The 13,008-nt window shown below is 46.9% G+C and overlaps 2 protein-coding genes across 7 annotated transcripts in view; one reads left to right on the top strand and one right to left on the bottom strand.

Annotated features, from left to right (window-relative positions):
* Positions 1 to 9,249, bottom strand: part of wdr21 (WD repeat domain 21) — a 59,193-nt gene extending 49,944 nt beyond the window's left edge. Inside the window, exon 1 of the mRNA XM_055641036.1 lies at positions 9,205 to 9,249. Within this exon, the coding sequence (XP_055497011.1) occupies positions 9,205 to 9,234 (30 nt within the window). The 5' untranslated portion in view covers positions 9,235 to 9,249. The remainder of the gene's footprint in view (positions 1 to 9,204) is intronic.
* Positions 9,250 to 9,691: 442 nt separating this feature from the next.
* The window catches only part of LOC129700493 (zinc finger protein DPF3-like), a 156,808-nt gene continuing 153,491 nt past the window's right edge, over positions 9,692 to 13,008 (top strand). For 2 of the 6 annotated variants that reach the window (XM_055641029.1, XM_055641028.1), the window contains exon 1: positions 9,694 to 9,873. In XM_055641029.1, the coding sequence (XP_055497004.1) occupies positions 9,743 to 9,873 (131 nt within the window). In that variant the 5' untranslated portion in view covers positions 9,694 to 9,742. Of the gene's footprint in view, positions 9,874 to 13,008 lie in introns of all 6 variants that reach the window. The other 4 variants (XM_055641026.1, XM_055641027.1, XM_055641032.1 and 1 more) reach the window with 4 other exon arrangements.

The raw sequence follows: 13,008 nt of genomic DNA, 5'->3' as shown, positions 1-13,008 counted from the left end.
TTATCTTCAGGTGTCGCCGACAGGGTCGTTGCTTGTCGTAGCTTGTCGCGGGTGGATGTAACAAGTAACAAGTAGCCTTTATTGTCATTCAGACCTTGCTTTCTGAACGAAATGTTGTTGCCTTGCAGTCCTACATATAGTAAAAATGACAAATCACACAATAAACACAAATTAACATCCACCACAGTGAGTTCACCAGACACCTCCTCACTGTGGTGGAAGGCAAAAGTCTTAAGTCTTTGTCTCATCCCTTCTTATTCTCCCTCTGCGCCGAGGCCGCTGCCGCTGTCCCAGCCGCCGCTGTCGTTCCACTGGGTCCGTGGTCGGGTCGAGTGGCCGCTGCCGCCGGTACGTGCCCCAGCTCCGAGTTCTGGTCGCCGCTGTCCCAGCTCCGAGGCCAGGTCGCCGCTGCCGCTGCCCCAGCTCCGAGGCCAGGTCGCTGCTGCCGCTGGCGCCGTTCCAGCCGCTGCCGCCGCCATCCCGGCTCCGATGCTGTGTGGCCACTGCCACTGCCCCCGCTACAAGGCCAGGCCGCCACTGTCGCTGCCGCCGTCCCAGCCGCTGACGCCGCCGTCTTAGCTCCGATGCCGGGCGGCCGCTGCCCCAGCTCCAAGGCCGCCAGCTCTGCCATTAGGCCTCGGCACAGGCGGAGACGGGGGATACGACAAAAGATGTCGCATCCCCCAAAGGAATAGACCAAAAACGTGTCCCCCCCCCCCCACATACACAACATAATAAACCAAAAATCAACTAAACAGGACAAAAGAACAACACAAAAAAAGAGAGAAAAAACAGACAGACTGCAGGCGAGCTGCAGCTGCTAAGGCAGCACCGCAATCTTAATGCTTATTGTAGGTTGACTTTGGATGTTGTAGGTTAACGTAGGTGTGGTCGGAGGTGGACGTCCTAAGTCACGACGATTGGGTCACCGGTTGTCGGTAGCCTGACGTCGACTAGGTGATAGGTTGTCGTAGACATTGTCATTGGGGGAGTCCAGTCGCTGCTTTTTCGGCGACTTGCTATGAGTGTGACGGTCGCCAGCAGTCCCCGACAAAATCGTCTAAGTGTGACAGGCCAATTACTTTTCCATATCTCTGTGTCTCCCTCTCCTCTGTCTCTCAGTCTGAAGAAGGGTCTCGACCCAAAACGTCACCCATTCTTTCTATCTAGAGATGCTGCCTGTCCTGCTGTGTTACTCCAGCATTTCTTGTCTATCTTCAGTGTAAGCCAGCATCTGCATTCTTCCTACTCAAATAAGGCCAAATGGATTGAACTGAAGAACAAACAAAGGGCAGTCACACTATTATGGGTGTACAACAAGGATCCAAACAGTGCAAGAAAGATGGTTGGAGTAGATGACCTCGCAAGCAGCTGACATGTGAAGAGCCAGAAGAGCAGTACATGTGCGGGTTTTAGGTACCCAAATATTAACTGCATCTTCTAGATATTAGAGGGCACAGAATTACGAAGCTACGGCAAAAAACAATTCATGCTGGAATAACTCAGTGGGTCAGGTAGTATCTTTAGAGAACATGGCTAGGTGACGTTTTGGTTTGGGACCCTTCTCAGACTAATTGTAGCTTGGGGGAGAAAGCTGGAAGAGAAAAGGGCAGGACAATAGGTTTATACAGGTGAGGAGGGTTTTTGATAGATGGTGGAGAAAGGCGAGAGATTTAGGGTGGTGCAGTGGTAGAGTTGCTGGGTTCAATCCTGACAACAGGTACTGTCTGTATGGAGTTTGACTCTGCTTCTCCTTCCACTGATGCTACCTGACCTGCTTGAGTGTTTCCAGGATTTTCTGTTTTTATTTCGTATTTCCAGCATCTGTAGTTCTTATGACTTTAAATGGAATGAGGATTTCAGCCTCCATCATTACTTCAGGCAAGAGACCCAGGTCCCCTCCATCTTCTAGGTGAAAAACAATGTTTGTGCCTAACATGATGCCAAATTAAACTGCCTGTACATGAGTGATATCCCTTTATTCCCTGCATCTCCGTGTGCCTATCTAAACGCCTCTTGTAAACCAATATCATAACTGCCTCCACCACCACGCCTGGCAACGTTTTCCAGACCCCACTTGTGTAATAAAACCTGCCCCGCACATCTCCATTAAACTTTCCCCCTCTCAGTTTATAGCGATGGCCTCTAGTGTTGGACATTTCCACTCTGGGGAAAAAGGTTCTGACTCTCTACCCTATCTATGCCTCTCATCATTTTATACACTTCTACCAAGTCTCCCCTCAACCTCTGTTGTTTCAGAGAAAAACACCCAGCTTTACCCAGCCTCTCCTTGTGGCTGAAATCCTCTAATCTAGGCAGCATTCTGTCATTCTTTCTCCACACCCTCTCCAAAGTCTCCACACCCTTCCTCTGATGGGGCAGAATCTACTCCAAAACATTATCTCTGCTCTCATGCTTTGTTTAACCTCAAGCCTGTGTCCCAGGTTTCTGTGCCTTATACTGAGGGAAGTAAAAGCCCTGTCCCACGGTACGAGTTCATTCCAAGAGCTCTCTTGAGTTTGCCCTGATTTGAACTCGGAGATTTATGGTAATGGCCGCTTGTCGGTACTCTGGGCTCTCGTGGACATTTTTCAACATGTTGAAAATTCTTTACGAGTTATCCAGAGTTTACCTGCCGTTAGCGAGTCTTCCTGAGTACCTGCCGTTAGTGTTACGAGCCGCTAATAGACGTCCCCGAGCTCCGACATACCCGCAACGTTCATTCTCCGTGCTTACCACAAGTTTGACTTTTTTAAACTCGGGAGAGCTCTTGGAATGAACTCGTACCATGGGACAGGGCCATAAGTCTTTCCTATCATCTGTTTGACCTCTCCTAATTTTATACACCTCATTTAAGTCTTCCCTCACCTCTTCTGTTCCAAAGAAAACTACGCTATCCTACCAAACCTTTCTAAAACCACCAATTAAACATAGCCCTTTGTTTCCCTTTTGGATCCAATTTGCCACTCTTTTAGAAGCCAAGGGTTTCTATTCTTTGACCAAAGACGTACAGGTTTGTAGGTTAATTGGCTTGGTAAATGTAAAAATTGTCCCTAGTGGGTGTAGGATAGTATTGATATGCGGGGATCACTGGTCGGCACGGACCCAGTGGGCCGAAGGACCAGTTTCTGCACTGTATCTCTAAACTAAACCTACTTGCCATGTCTGTCCTTGCCGAAGCTTTGCTAAAATCCCTGTAAACTACATAGTGTGTGGCCCTCCTTGAACTTCCTTGTTACCTCCTCAAATAATGTAATCGTTAGTCAGACACCAGTTTAACAAATCCCTGTTAACTGTCCCTGATGAATCTTTGCCTTACTAAATAAATCTTTATAGTGCTCCTTAGAATGACCCAATAAATAATTTGTCGACCTCAGGTTAAACAAATTGACCTGTACTTTTAGTTTTGATGGAAGGTCATTGACCTGAAATGTTAATTTCTCTCTTTGAAGATGCTGCCTAACGTGATGTATTTTCATTAAAAATGCTTTTATTTCAGATTTCCAGCATCTGCAGTGGTTTTATGTTTATTGCTTCATTTTGCTTCATTTTGAAAGCAACGTATACTTTTATCAATATTCCAGTTTTGAATTGGCAGCATTTTTGGAATGCATATTGCCAGCAATCTGGTAAGTAAGGAAGATTTCAAATTTCTTCACACAGCCTTTGCTATTTTCTCCTGGACTTCTCGTAGCAGCCTGGGATAGATTTTATTTAGTCCCAGCAATTTATCCATTCTCAGAGCTAGTAAGTCTGAAGAAGGGTCTCGACCCAAAACACGACCTATTCATTTTCTCCAGCGATGCTATCTGACCTGCTGAGTTACTTCAGCTTTTTGTGTCTATCTTCGGATTAAATCAGCATCTGCAGTTCCTTCCTGTACAAATCTCCTTACTACTTCTCTCTCTCCCTCCCATTCTTTATTTTCTATCTGTCCTAATGCTCCCTTCTCTCATCGCTCTCCCCATTTATCTACCCCTCTTTTCCTTATCATCTTCCCTCATCCATCACTTCTCCTTTCTAGCTATTACTATCCCATGCCATCCACTTCCCCTAATGCCTGGCTGTGGCATGCAAGCATCAGGTGTGTCCCCCTCCCCCTGGTGAAATTTGCCCCTCTGATCTATTCTCTAACTCTGTGATAAGCAGTATGGGAGATGCTGCTCTCTGGAGACAGGCACATTGAAGTAACGGGCAGCGATACTACAGCAGTTCCTGATGCTGCCATTTCTTTGTGCTGTTGACATGACTCTGGGAGCTGCTTTGGGGCAGTAAGCGGCAGTTCAGGGCTCCCTTCCCTGTCTCGGAGGAAAGACTACAACGAAAAGGAACGGGTGTCAGGAGTTATGGGGAGAAGGCAGGAGAATGGGGTTAGGAGGGAGAGATAGATCAGCCATCAGTGAATGGCAGAGTAGATTTGACAATCCGAATGGTCTAATTCTGCTTCTATTGCTTATGAACTTATGAAGGAATACGTGTCAGGCTTTGCTGCAGATATTACATCTTTGTTAGAAAATATTTCATCACCAAGCATGTCTCTTAATTGTGGATGTACTTTCTACAGGTAAAGACATACATAGATAGATAGATAGAATTTTATTTGCCACACATCCAGGGTCGGTGGTATTTGGGTTGTCAGCAGCGGTACAATAATAAAGAACACACAACCACAATAAAAATGTAACACAAACATCCACCACAGCATTCATCACTGTGGTGGAAGGCACAGAGCTTGGCCAGACCTACTCCATAACAAATAATGAGGTTGTGCTACGATGCAACATAACTATACCTGATGTATCTTGGTCAAGAACATCAAGATAGAGTCCTGATCTATCCCACCACCCCATCGGGTTCAGCATGCTCATCTGCAAAGAGACTATGTGCCATGTCCAGGTGGTAACTACCGCATCAGACACCTCTTCCAGCAGATACCTCTCTGGAAATCATGTGTCCACTTTGGGTTTTGTGGAGAATCAGTGTTGCCTGCTTTTGCACTATTACTTCCTGCAGGTGAATGAATCCATCAGCCTTTCATGATCCATCCATAAACCTACGAGCATGCTCCCCGTCCTTCACAATCAATGGTGAGCCCTTGGAAATATAACATACTCAGCAGGATCTGGAACAGTGTTGCTGGGCCTTTGAAGGTTGGCTGATGGGTGTCCAGCTGTATGGATCAGTGGCATCAGCTGTGAGAAAGTCTCGACCCGAAATGTCTCCCATTCCTTCTGTCCCGCTGAGTTACTCCAGCATTTTGTGTCTCTCTTCAAGTTGTGATTGTTTGTCTGTGGTTTACAACAGGACTATTTTGTTTTAATGCAGCTGGTAAATCTCTCTGTCTTTTCAGAGGTTTTGAAAAACAAAATAGAGAGCCTTGCAACAATGCTTACTGCTCCAACCAATGGCAGAAGATCATAAGTGATTGGAGCAGATTTAGGCCATTCGGACCATCAAGTCTATTCCATCATTCGATCATGACTGATCTATCTCTCCTCCTCAATCCCATTCTCTTGCCTTCTCCCCATAACCCTTGACACCCACACTAATCAAAACAAAATGATTGGCAATGAAATATCCAGAGCTTAGTATTTTATGCAAAATCTCTTATTTAGTCAGTGAATTGAAAGCATGAAAAGCAGTTATATTTCTTGAGTTTTGATTCGACATTAGAATGATTATCTCAATTGGCTATTAATCAAACACAAATTGTTATCAATATCATCTTATAAATATCTCAGAAAAGGCTAGGATCAATAAAAGTCATCATGATATCGTTAGATTTCCTTGAAATTCACTGGACCAAATTACTTTTTTGCATATCTTTCATTCATTTGTTCTGTATCGCTCTATATCACCTACAGTGCCCTCCATAATGTTTGGGACAAAGACCCATCATTTATTTATTTGCCTCTGTACTCCACGATTTGAGATTTGTAATAGAAAAAAAATCACATGTGGTTAAAGTGCACACTGTCAAATTTTAATAAAGGCCATTTCTATACATTTTGGTTTCACCATGTAGAAATTACAGCAGTGTTTATACATAGTCCCCCCATTTCAGGCACCATAATGTTGAAAGCATGTACCACCAGATTCAAGAACTTTCACCAGATTCAGATTCAGATTCTTCCCCTTTGTTATCACTTTCCTGAACAGCCCTCAAATGCTACTAATGGATTCCTGATCTAATCCACCTTATTGCAGCACTTGCACTTTGTTTCATCTGCACTTTCTCTGTTGTACTAATACTATATTCTCCATGCATTATGTTCTCTTTGTACTATTTAATATACTCATGCATGATATGGTTAACATGCAAACTAAAGTTTTTCACTGTATTTCTGTATGTGTGAAAATAACAAAAAAACAAACCAAACCCAAGACCATTGACAAAGGAGCCTTAAGAGCCTGTCTCACTTACGCGACCTTTACAGGCGACTGCTGGCACCCGTGATAGGTCGCCGAAATTGTCAACATGTTGAAAATTCAGCAGCGACCAGAAAGACGCTACGACTCTTTGGAGACCTCTCAAGACCATAGGAGACCTCTCACGACCATACAAGTGACCCTGGCGACATGTCACGGGTGACCTCTCATGACTTTAGGAGACCTCTCACGGCCCTACATCCTATATGGTCGTGACAGGTCTCCTATGGTCATGAGAGGTCTCGAAAGAGTCCTAGCGTCTTTCTGGTCGCCGCTGAATTTTCAACATGTTGAACATTTTGGCGACCTATCAAGGGTGCCGGCAGTCGCCTGTAAAGGTCGCGTAAGTGGGACAGGCCCTTTAGGAAGACACTGAACACCACGAGTCTCTCTGATAGGAGTAGTGGGGACCACATGCAAACAGTGGAAGGAACCAACAGAATGGCTGTCACCCCCCCCCAACTCTATAAGCTCCACCAGACCCACCTCGGGCAGAATCTGTGGCCCCTTCAGGAGCCCACAGAACTGGAATTGAAGCAAGTCATTCTTAACCCCAAGGAACTCCCCCAAAATAAAATCTCATACACCATAGAGTGATGAAGTTGACTGATATTTTCCACTCAAGGGAGAGGGATATTGTCTCCTTTTCCCTAAGTAATTAGCATGAAACTAATCTGCATTGCATGTTTGTGAGGTGGATAGACATAAAATGCTGGAGTAACTCAGCGGGACAGGCAGCATCTCTGGAGAGAAGTTATGGGTCAAGACCCTTCTTCAAAAGCTGCGAGATGAAGGTTTTTTTGGAAGTCCAAGAAGTGACAGACCGCACCAGGCGATGCTCAGACACCCCATGGTTCCACAAGGATCATAAAAACTAACATGGTCTGAACCAAAGATTATAGAGGAGCTAGGATCTTTGGTCTGAACATACAACTTGAGTACAATCATGAGTAAAAATACGTCTTGGTTAATAGCATGCACCTGGGGACCAGAGAGGAAGGTGTAAACACAAAAACAGCTCCAGGAGCAAGATGATAATTCAAACAGCCCCACTAGTTAGGACAGTAACCCACACACCAGCTGCACTAGTTACGATAGTACTCCACAACAGATCCACTAGTTACGATTGCAATACACACACCAGCTACACTTGTTAGGATAGTAATCCCTACACCAGCTGCACTAGCTAGAGTGCTAATCCACACACAAACTGCACTAGTTATGATAGTAATCCACACACTAGCTCCACTAGCTAGAGTGGTAATCAACATAACTGGTCAAAGGTGAGAGTGCTAATCCACACACCAGCTGCACTAGTTACAATAGTAATCCACACACCAGCCCCACTAGTTAGCAGTAACCCACACACCAGCTCCACTAGTTAGGATAGTAATACACACACCAGCTCCACTAGTTAGGATAGTAATGCACACACCAGCTCCACTAGTTAGGACAGTAACCCACACACCAGCTCCACTAGTTAGGATAGTAATGCACACACCAGCTACACTAGTTAGGATAGTAATGCCCACACCAGCTACACTAGTTAGAACAGTAACCCACACACCAGCTACACTAGTTAGGATAGTAATGCACACACCAGCTACACTAGTTAGGACAGTAACCCACACACCAGCTCCACTAGTTAGGATAGTAATGCCCACACCAGCTACACTAGTTAGGATAGTAATGCCCACACCAGCTACACTAGTTAGGACAGTAACCCACACACCTGTTAGGATAGTAATGCACACACCAGCTACACTAGTTAGGACAGTAACCCACACACCAGCTCCACTAGTTAGGATAGTAATCCACACACCAGCTCCATGTTTGTACTGCAACAGCCCCCCAATGTAGCATAAACCATAGTAAGGCAGCCATTATTAGAATGAAACTACAACAGGTGCTTGAGATCACTACTATCTTTAAAGTGCTGGTCTTTCGTCCTTGCTGGGTTTAATTCCTAGAATCCCACTACACTTTCCTCTGCTTTCCGAGTAACTAACTGCAAACTTGTTCCTTTTCTTGGCCTTTGAAAACGTGGCTGCAGGTGTGAGGAGAAAGGTTGCAACTGCGTGGAAACAATGTGGTTGCGGGAAGCTTTGCAACCTGCTGCGCTGTAGATGGTAAATGCTAAAGAGGCTGGGACAGACACAAAATGCTGGAGGAACTCAGCGGGACAGGCAGCATCTCTGGAGGGTAGTAATGGGGTAACGTTTCGGGTCGAGACTCTTCTTCAGACTGGGCTGCAGATCCTGCACACAGGGCGAGAAGGTGGCAGGAGTGTTCCTGATGCAACCTGCAACTATGGAGGAACAAAAATAATAAACGTATAATGATGGTTGAAAACTCGCATTGTTCGAGTGTGAAAGGTTGGATCAGCAACATCTGGGCTGACATCTAACTGCGGTTTCATGAGGAAGTGATATATATGACAGGCAGGAAATAATTGCCGTCTGTTCCAATTTCACAGTGTTACCAATATGTTCCTGGCATGTTGTCACATATTGTAAATTTCATAAGATGAAATTTATGGAATAAACCATTAAAAAAAATCAAAAATCAAATTGTATATATGAAGTCTGAAAGATTCGTAACATGGGAAGTGCGCTTGATACATGCTGTTTGCATTCTTGTTTTATGGGGTGGGGGGGATACGGTGTAGGGAAAGGCGAACAACAAGAGTCAGCCGAGCTTTCATTCCTGAACCCTGTGTGTGGATGTGCGGGGAGCGTCAGTCAGTGAACTGTTCACCAGCCTGTCCAGACTCACCGATGAAGAAGAATACTGGAAGGTTGCCATAGACGTCTCAGCGAGCGTTATACGGAAAGGAAGAGAACCAATGTCAAACAGGACAGGCTTTCTTTGTACCGTTCAGGTTCACACATTAGCCCCCCCCCCCCCCCCCCCCCCCTGCTCTGCTTGTCATCCAGACCAGTGTTCGTGTACTAAGGATGGTATATTGAAACCTAAATATATACAGATAAATATCACTGGTAAACAGCCCGCCTGCCTGCTCCGTTCACCCGTGCTTGCTGCTTTCACTTGCGTTCCTGCTGTAAAATGCGAATGTCAGAAATCTGTGTCGTGGCTTGTCACCTCCAGCTGATGCCCGGGGAAGGTTGGGGGGGTTGGGGAGACGGCTGGGGGAGGGGGGTGTAAATGTAAAGTGGGAAGGCAGCTCGCAGGTCCCAAGGCGCTGGGTAAAGAGTGCGGAGGCCAGCACGTTGCCGAGCCGGGCCGGGCCGGGGAGAAGGAGGAGGCGAGTGGGTGGGTGTGACAGCGTTGCTCGGCCCGGCCACAGCGGCCAATGAAGCGGGCCGACCCGCCCTCCGCGCCCGGCTCCTCGCCCATTGGCGGTCGCGCTGTCCTCGGCAGCTCCGGCTGGAGGCGGCTACACTGTGGCGGAATGGCGGCCGTCATTCACAACCCCCTCAAATCGTAAGTAAGCAGCTGTTGCACCGCTGCCCAGCCGCGGAGCCGCGGGCACTGCCTTCCCTTTCGGCGTTGGCGCTGGGCGGGTCGCGGTGGGCGCTGCTCCCGGGCTGCGGAGCGGGGTAGGTGCTACTGCTGCAGCACCGATGGCTGGGAGCCGGGGTCTGGCCAGGGACGGCTGGGCTGGGCTGGGCTGGCCCTGCCCGGCGCCCCCTTTGACAGATGCATAGTTCGCAGTGCATATATATCTCTGGCGTACGTATCTCCTGCCGTCTGATGCACCGGGCGACACCTCCCTCCCGTAGCTGGCCGGGCTCCGAGAGGAAGGGAAACCAAGGGAAGGGATACATTCCCAGCCCTCACCCTCTCCACACTTGCTATTCACCTGCTGCCTGCAACCACGGCCTTGCTGTTTGTTTTTTTACACACACACACACACACACTCTCCACATCAGAGAGAGCAAAATGTATTTGCAATTAATTGAATCCACGTGGAATTATTCTCGTTTATCTTAATTTACAGCAAGCTGCAATGTGCCCGTTTTTCTATAACGGCTCTTCCGACCCTTGATATTTCTCACGCGATGATGTGTATTCTTTTAAAAAATATAACAAAGTTTGAATGAGTCTTGTCATTTTGCTGCAAACTTTTGAAAGAATGTGTTTTGTAGAGCGTGCACGAGCAGTTCCGTATTTCACGTATGTTGTCTTCAGACAAGTTACCTTTCAAATGGGATCCAGTTCTTCATTGCTTTACTGTTAAAATCCACACAGTCGCGTTTATGTGTTTCAACAGTGCAGGGTAATCGGTGTTGCTGTGTGTTGTGTGTGTTTATATGTTAAATAGTTGGAGCAACATATTATACAGGTTATTGTACAGCTATTTTGACTGTGTATTGCGGGATTTTGAAACACTGTATCTACTTTCTATCAGTTACATACAAAATACAACACGGATTGTTGCATTTTGAGCTCAATGATATTTATTGCATATGCTTGAAAATTGCCTTATCGCAGTTGCGTGCCCTCGGGGTTTTTAAGGATGATTGTCAACCTCTTTCATCTTTATTAGCGCATTATTAATTTATTGGTCGGCGTTTAAGATTTACAACGCACTCGCTGCAAGTCGCCGTGTTTTAACCGCCCTCTTCAGACCTCGGGGGAGTCTCTGAAGACGGGTCTCTACCCGAAATGTCGCCCATTCCTTCTCTCCCGGAGATGCTGCCTGTCCCGCTGGGTTCCTCCAGCTTTTTGTGTCTCTCTTCAGAGCCTTTTATCTGTCTCAATTGACAACATGCCTTCTTCCCACGTCTGTGGAGGGGGCAGCCGAGCCAGGATCCTATCGCGTTCCGCTGTGGGCTCTGATCGTAACTGCTGCAATTTCCAAATCACGTTGTTACAGTCAGACGGGCTTGGATCCCAGCAATCAGCTCACCCCAAACCCTGCCCCTGTCCATGTTGCCATCCCATTGCCCCCGCCCCCGTTTACCACCCTAAATTGGCACTTTAAATTGGTTTTAAAATTCTCCTTGTTTTCAAATGCCTGCGTCGCTTCATCCTCCCCTTTATCTAACTTCCTGCAGCCCGACGATGTTTGGAGCCCTGCCCACCTCTAATCCAGCCACATGAGCATCCCTTGATTTTCATTGTGCCTTCAGCTGCCAGCTCACAAGCTTTGGAAATCCACCCCCGTCGCAGAACCGGTCCCTTCGCACAAATCCCCCCAAATCCGACCGAAGATAAACACAAAAAGCTGGAGTAACTCAGCGGGCCAGGCAGCATCTCTGGGGAGAAGGAATAGGTGACGTTTCGGGTCGAGACCCTTTTGCAGACCCACTCCATCCAGCTCTTTGTGTCTATCTTCGGTTTAAATCCAGCATCTGCAGTCCCTTCCTACGCATCCTAAAATCTACCACTCGCTTACAATCTCCAGTTACTCGCCCACGAATGTTTAGGATGTGGCAGAAACAATCGCCGTCACAGGGGGATTGTGCAGACTGCACTCGCACAGCACCCGAGGTCCAACCGCTGGCACCAAGCCGCGCTGCCTTCCCAATAATACGCCTTTTAAAGCCTCTTTCTTTGTCCAAGCTTTTGATCGCCTGCCTCATTATGGCGGCTTAGAGTTAATTTCTGCTTTGTTTAAATTGGACCCTGGCAAGTGATTTAGCACCCCCTGATGTCGTGAAGTATCCTCCGTACTTTGAAATTGCTGTTGACTCCGGAGCTGTCACGTTACTGAAATGCTGTTTCATTGTTCGACCTTAATAAACGAGTTCAATGTTATCTCAAGAGGCTAATGGATGCAGATACAACATATTACATCTTTAAATATGCAGTTTTAAGCTGGCGGCAACCACGAAAAAAACGATTTCTGTGTTTTTTTCCCCATGCGCCGTATTCTCAAGATGTTTTGAAGTGCCTGTGTTTGCGTGGTTGTGTCAGAGCAGGGATATGCATGTGAGAGACCACTCCATGCCTTGCGCTGTAACAAAGCTCTTGCCCAATGTGTGGGCACTAATTCCCTTTTAGTACGCGACACGGTCATCGAGGTAGGTATTGATTGGTGTACGAAGGAACGGCAGATGCGGGTTTAAACCGAAGATGGACACTAAATGCTGGGGTAACAGCGGGACAGGCAGCATCGCTGGAGAGAAGGAATGGGTGACTGGCTGAATCAGACTGAAGAAGTGTCTCGACCCGAAACGTCACCCATTCCTTCTCTCCAGAGATGCTGCCTGTGTCCCGCTGAGTTACTCCAGCATTTTGTGTCTGTATTCGGTGTAAACCAGCATCTGGAGTTCCATCCTACGGAGTCGGTCTGATCAGCAGGCTCAGCAGCCAGAGCGATGGAGTGAGTGCAGGATCAAGTGGACCTGGTTCACATTCTGGGATTCCAAACTGGGCTGTGATTTGGCGCTGCATTGCCATTAGGGAAACTTGGAGCGCTGGCAATAAAAGTACTCGTGTGCTTCTAAGGCATAGAAATCGCCATTGAGGCCCGTCTGAGCCATGATGCAGGGTATGAATGAATGACACGTTATTATCATGTGATATGTCACAGTGAGGTGCTTGGTTTTGCATACGCAAGTATGCAAAGAGTCGCCACATAAAAGGCACCGACAATGTTACAAAGTCTTC

The sequence above is a fragment of the Leucoraja erinacea genome, chromosome 9, assembly GCF_028641065.1.
Source record: "Leucoraja erinacea ecotype New England chromosome 9, Leri_hhj_1, whole genome shotgun sequence".
Taxonomy (NCBI): domain Eukaryota; kingdom Metazoa; phylum Chordata; class Chondrichthyes; order Rajiformes; family Rajidae; genus Leucoraja; species Leucoraja erinaceus.
Note: the sequence above shows the minus strand (reverse complement) of the source record. Positions and strands in the feature narration are given on the sequence as shown.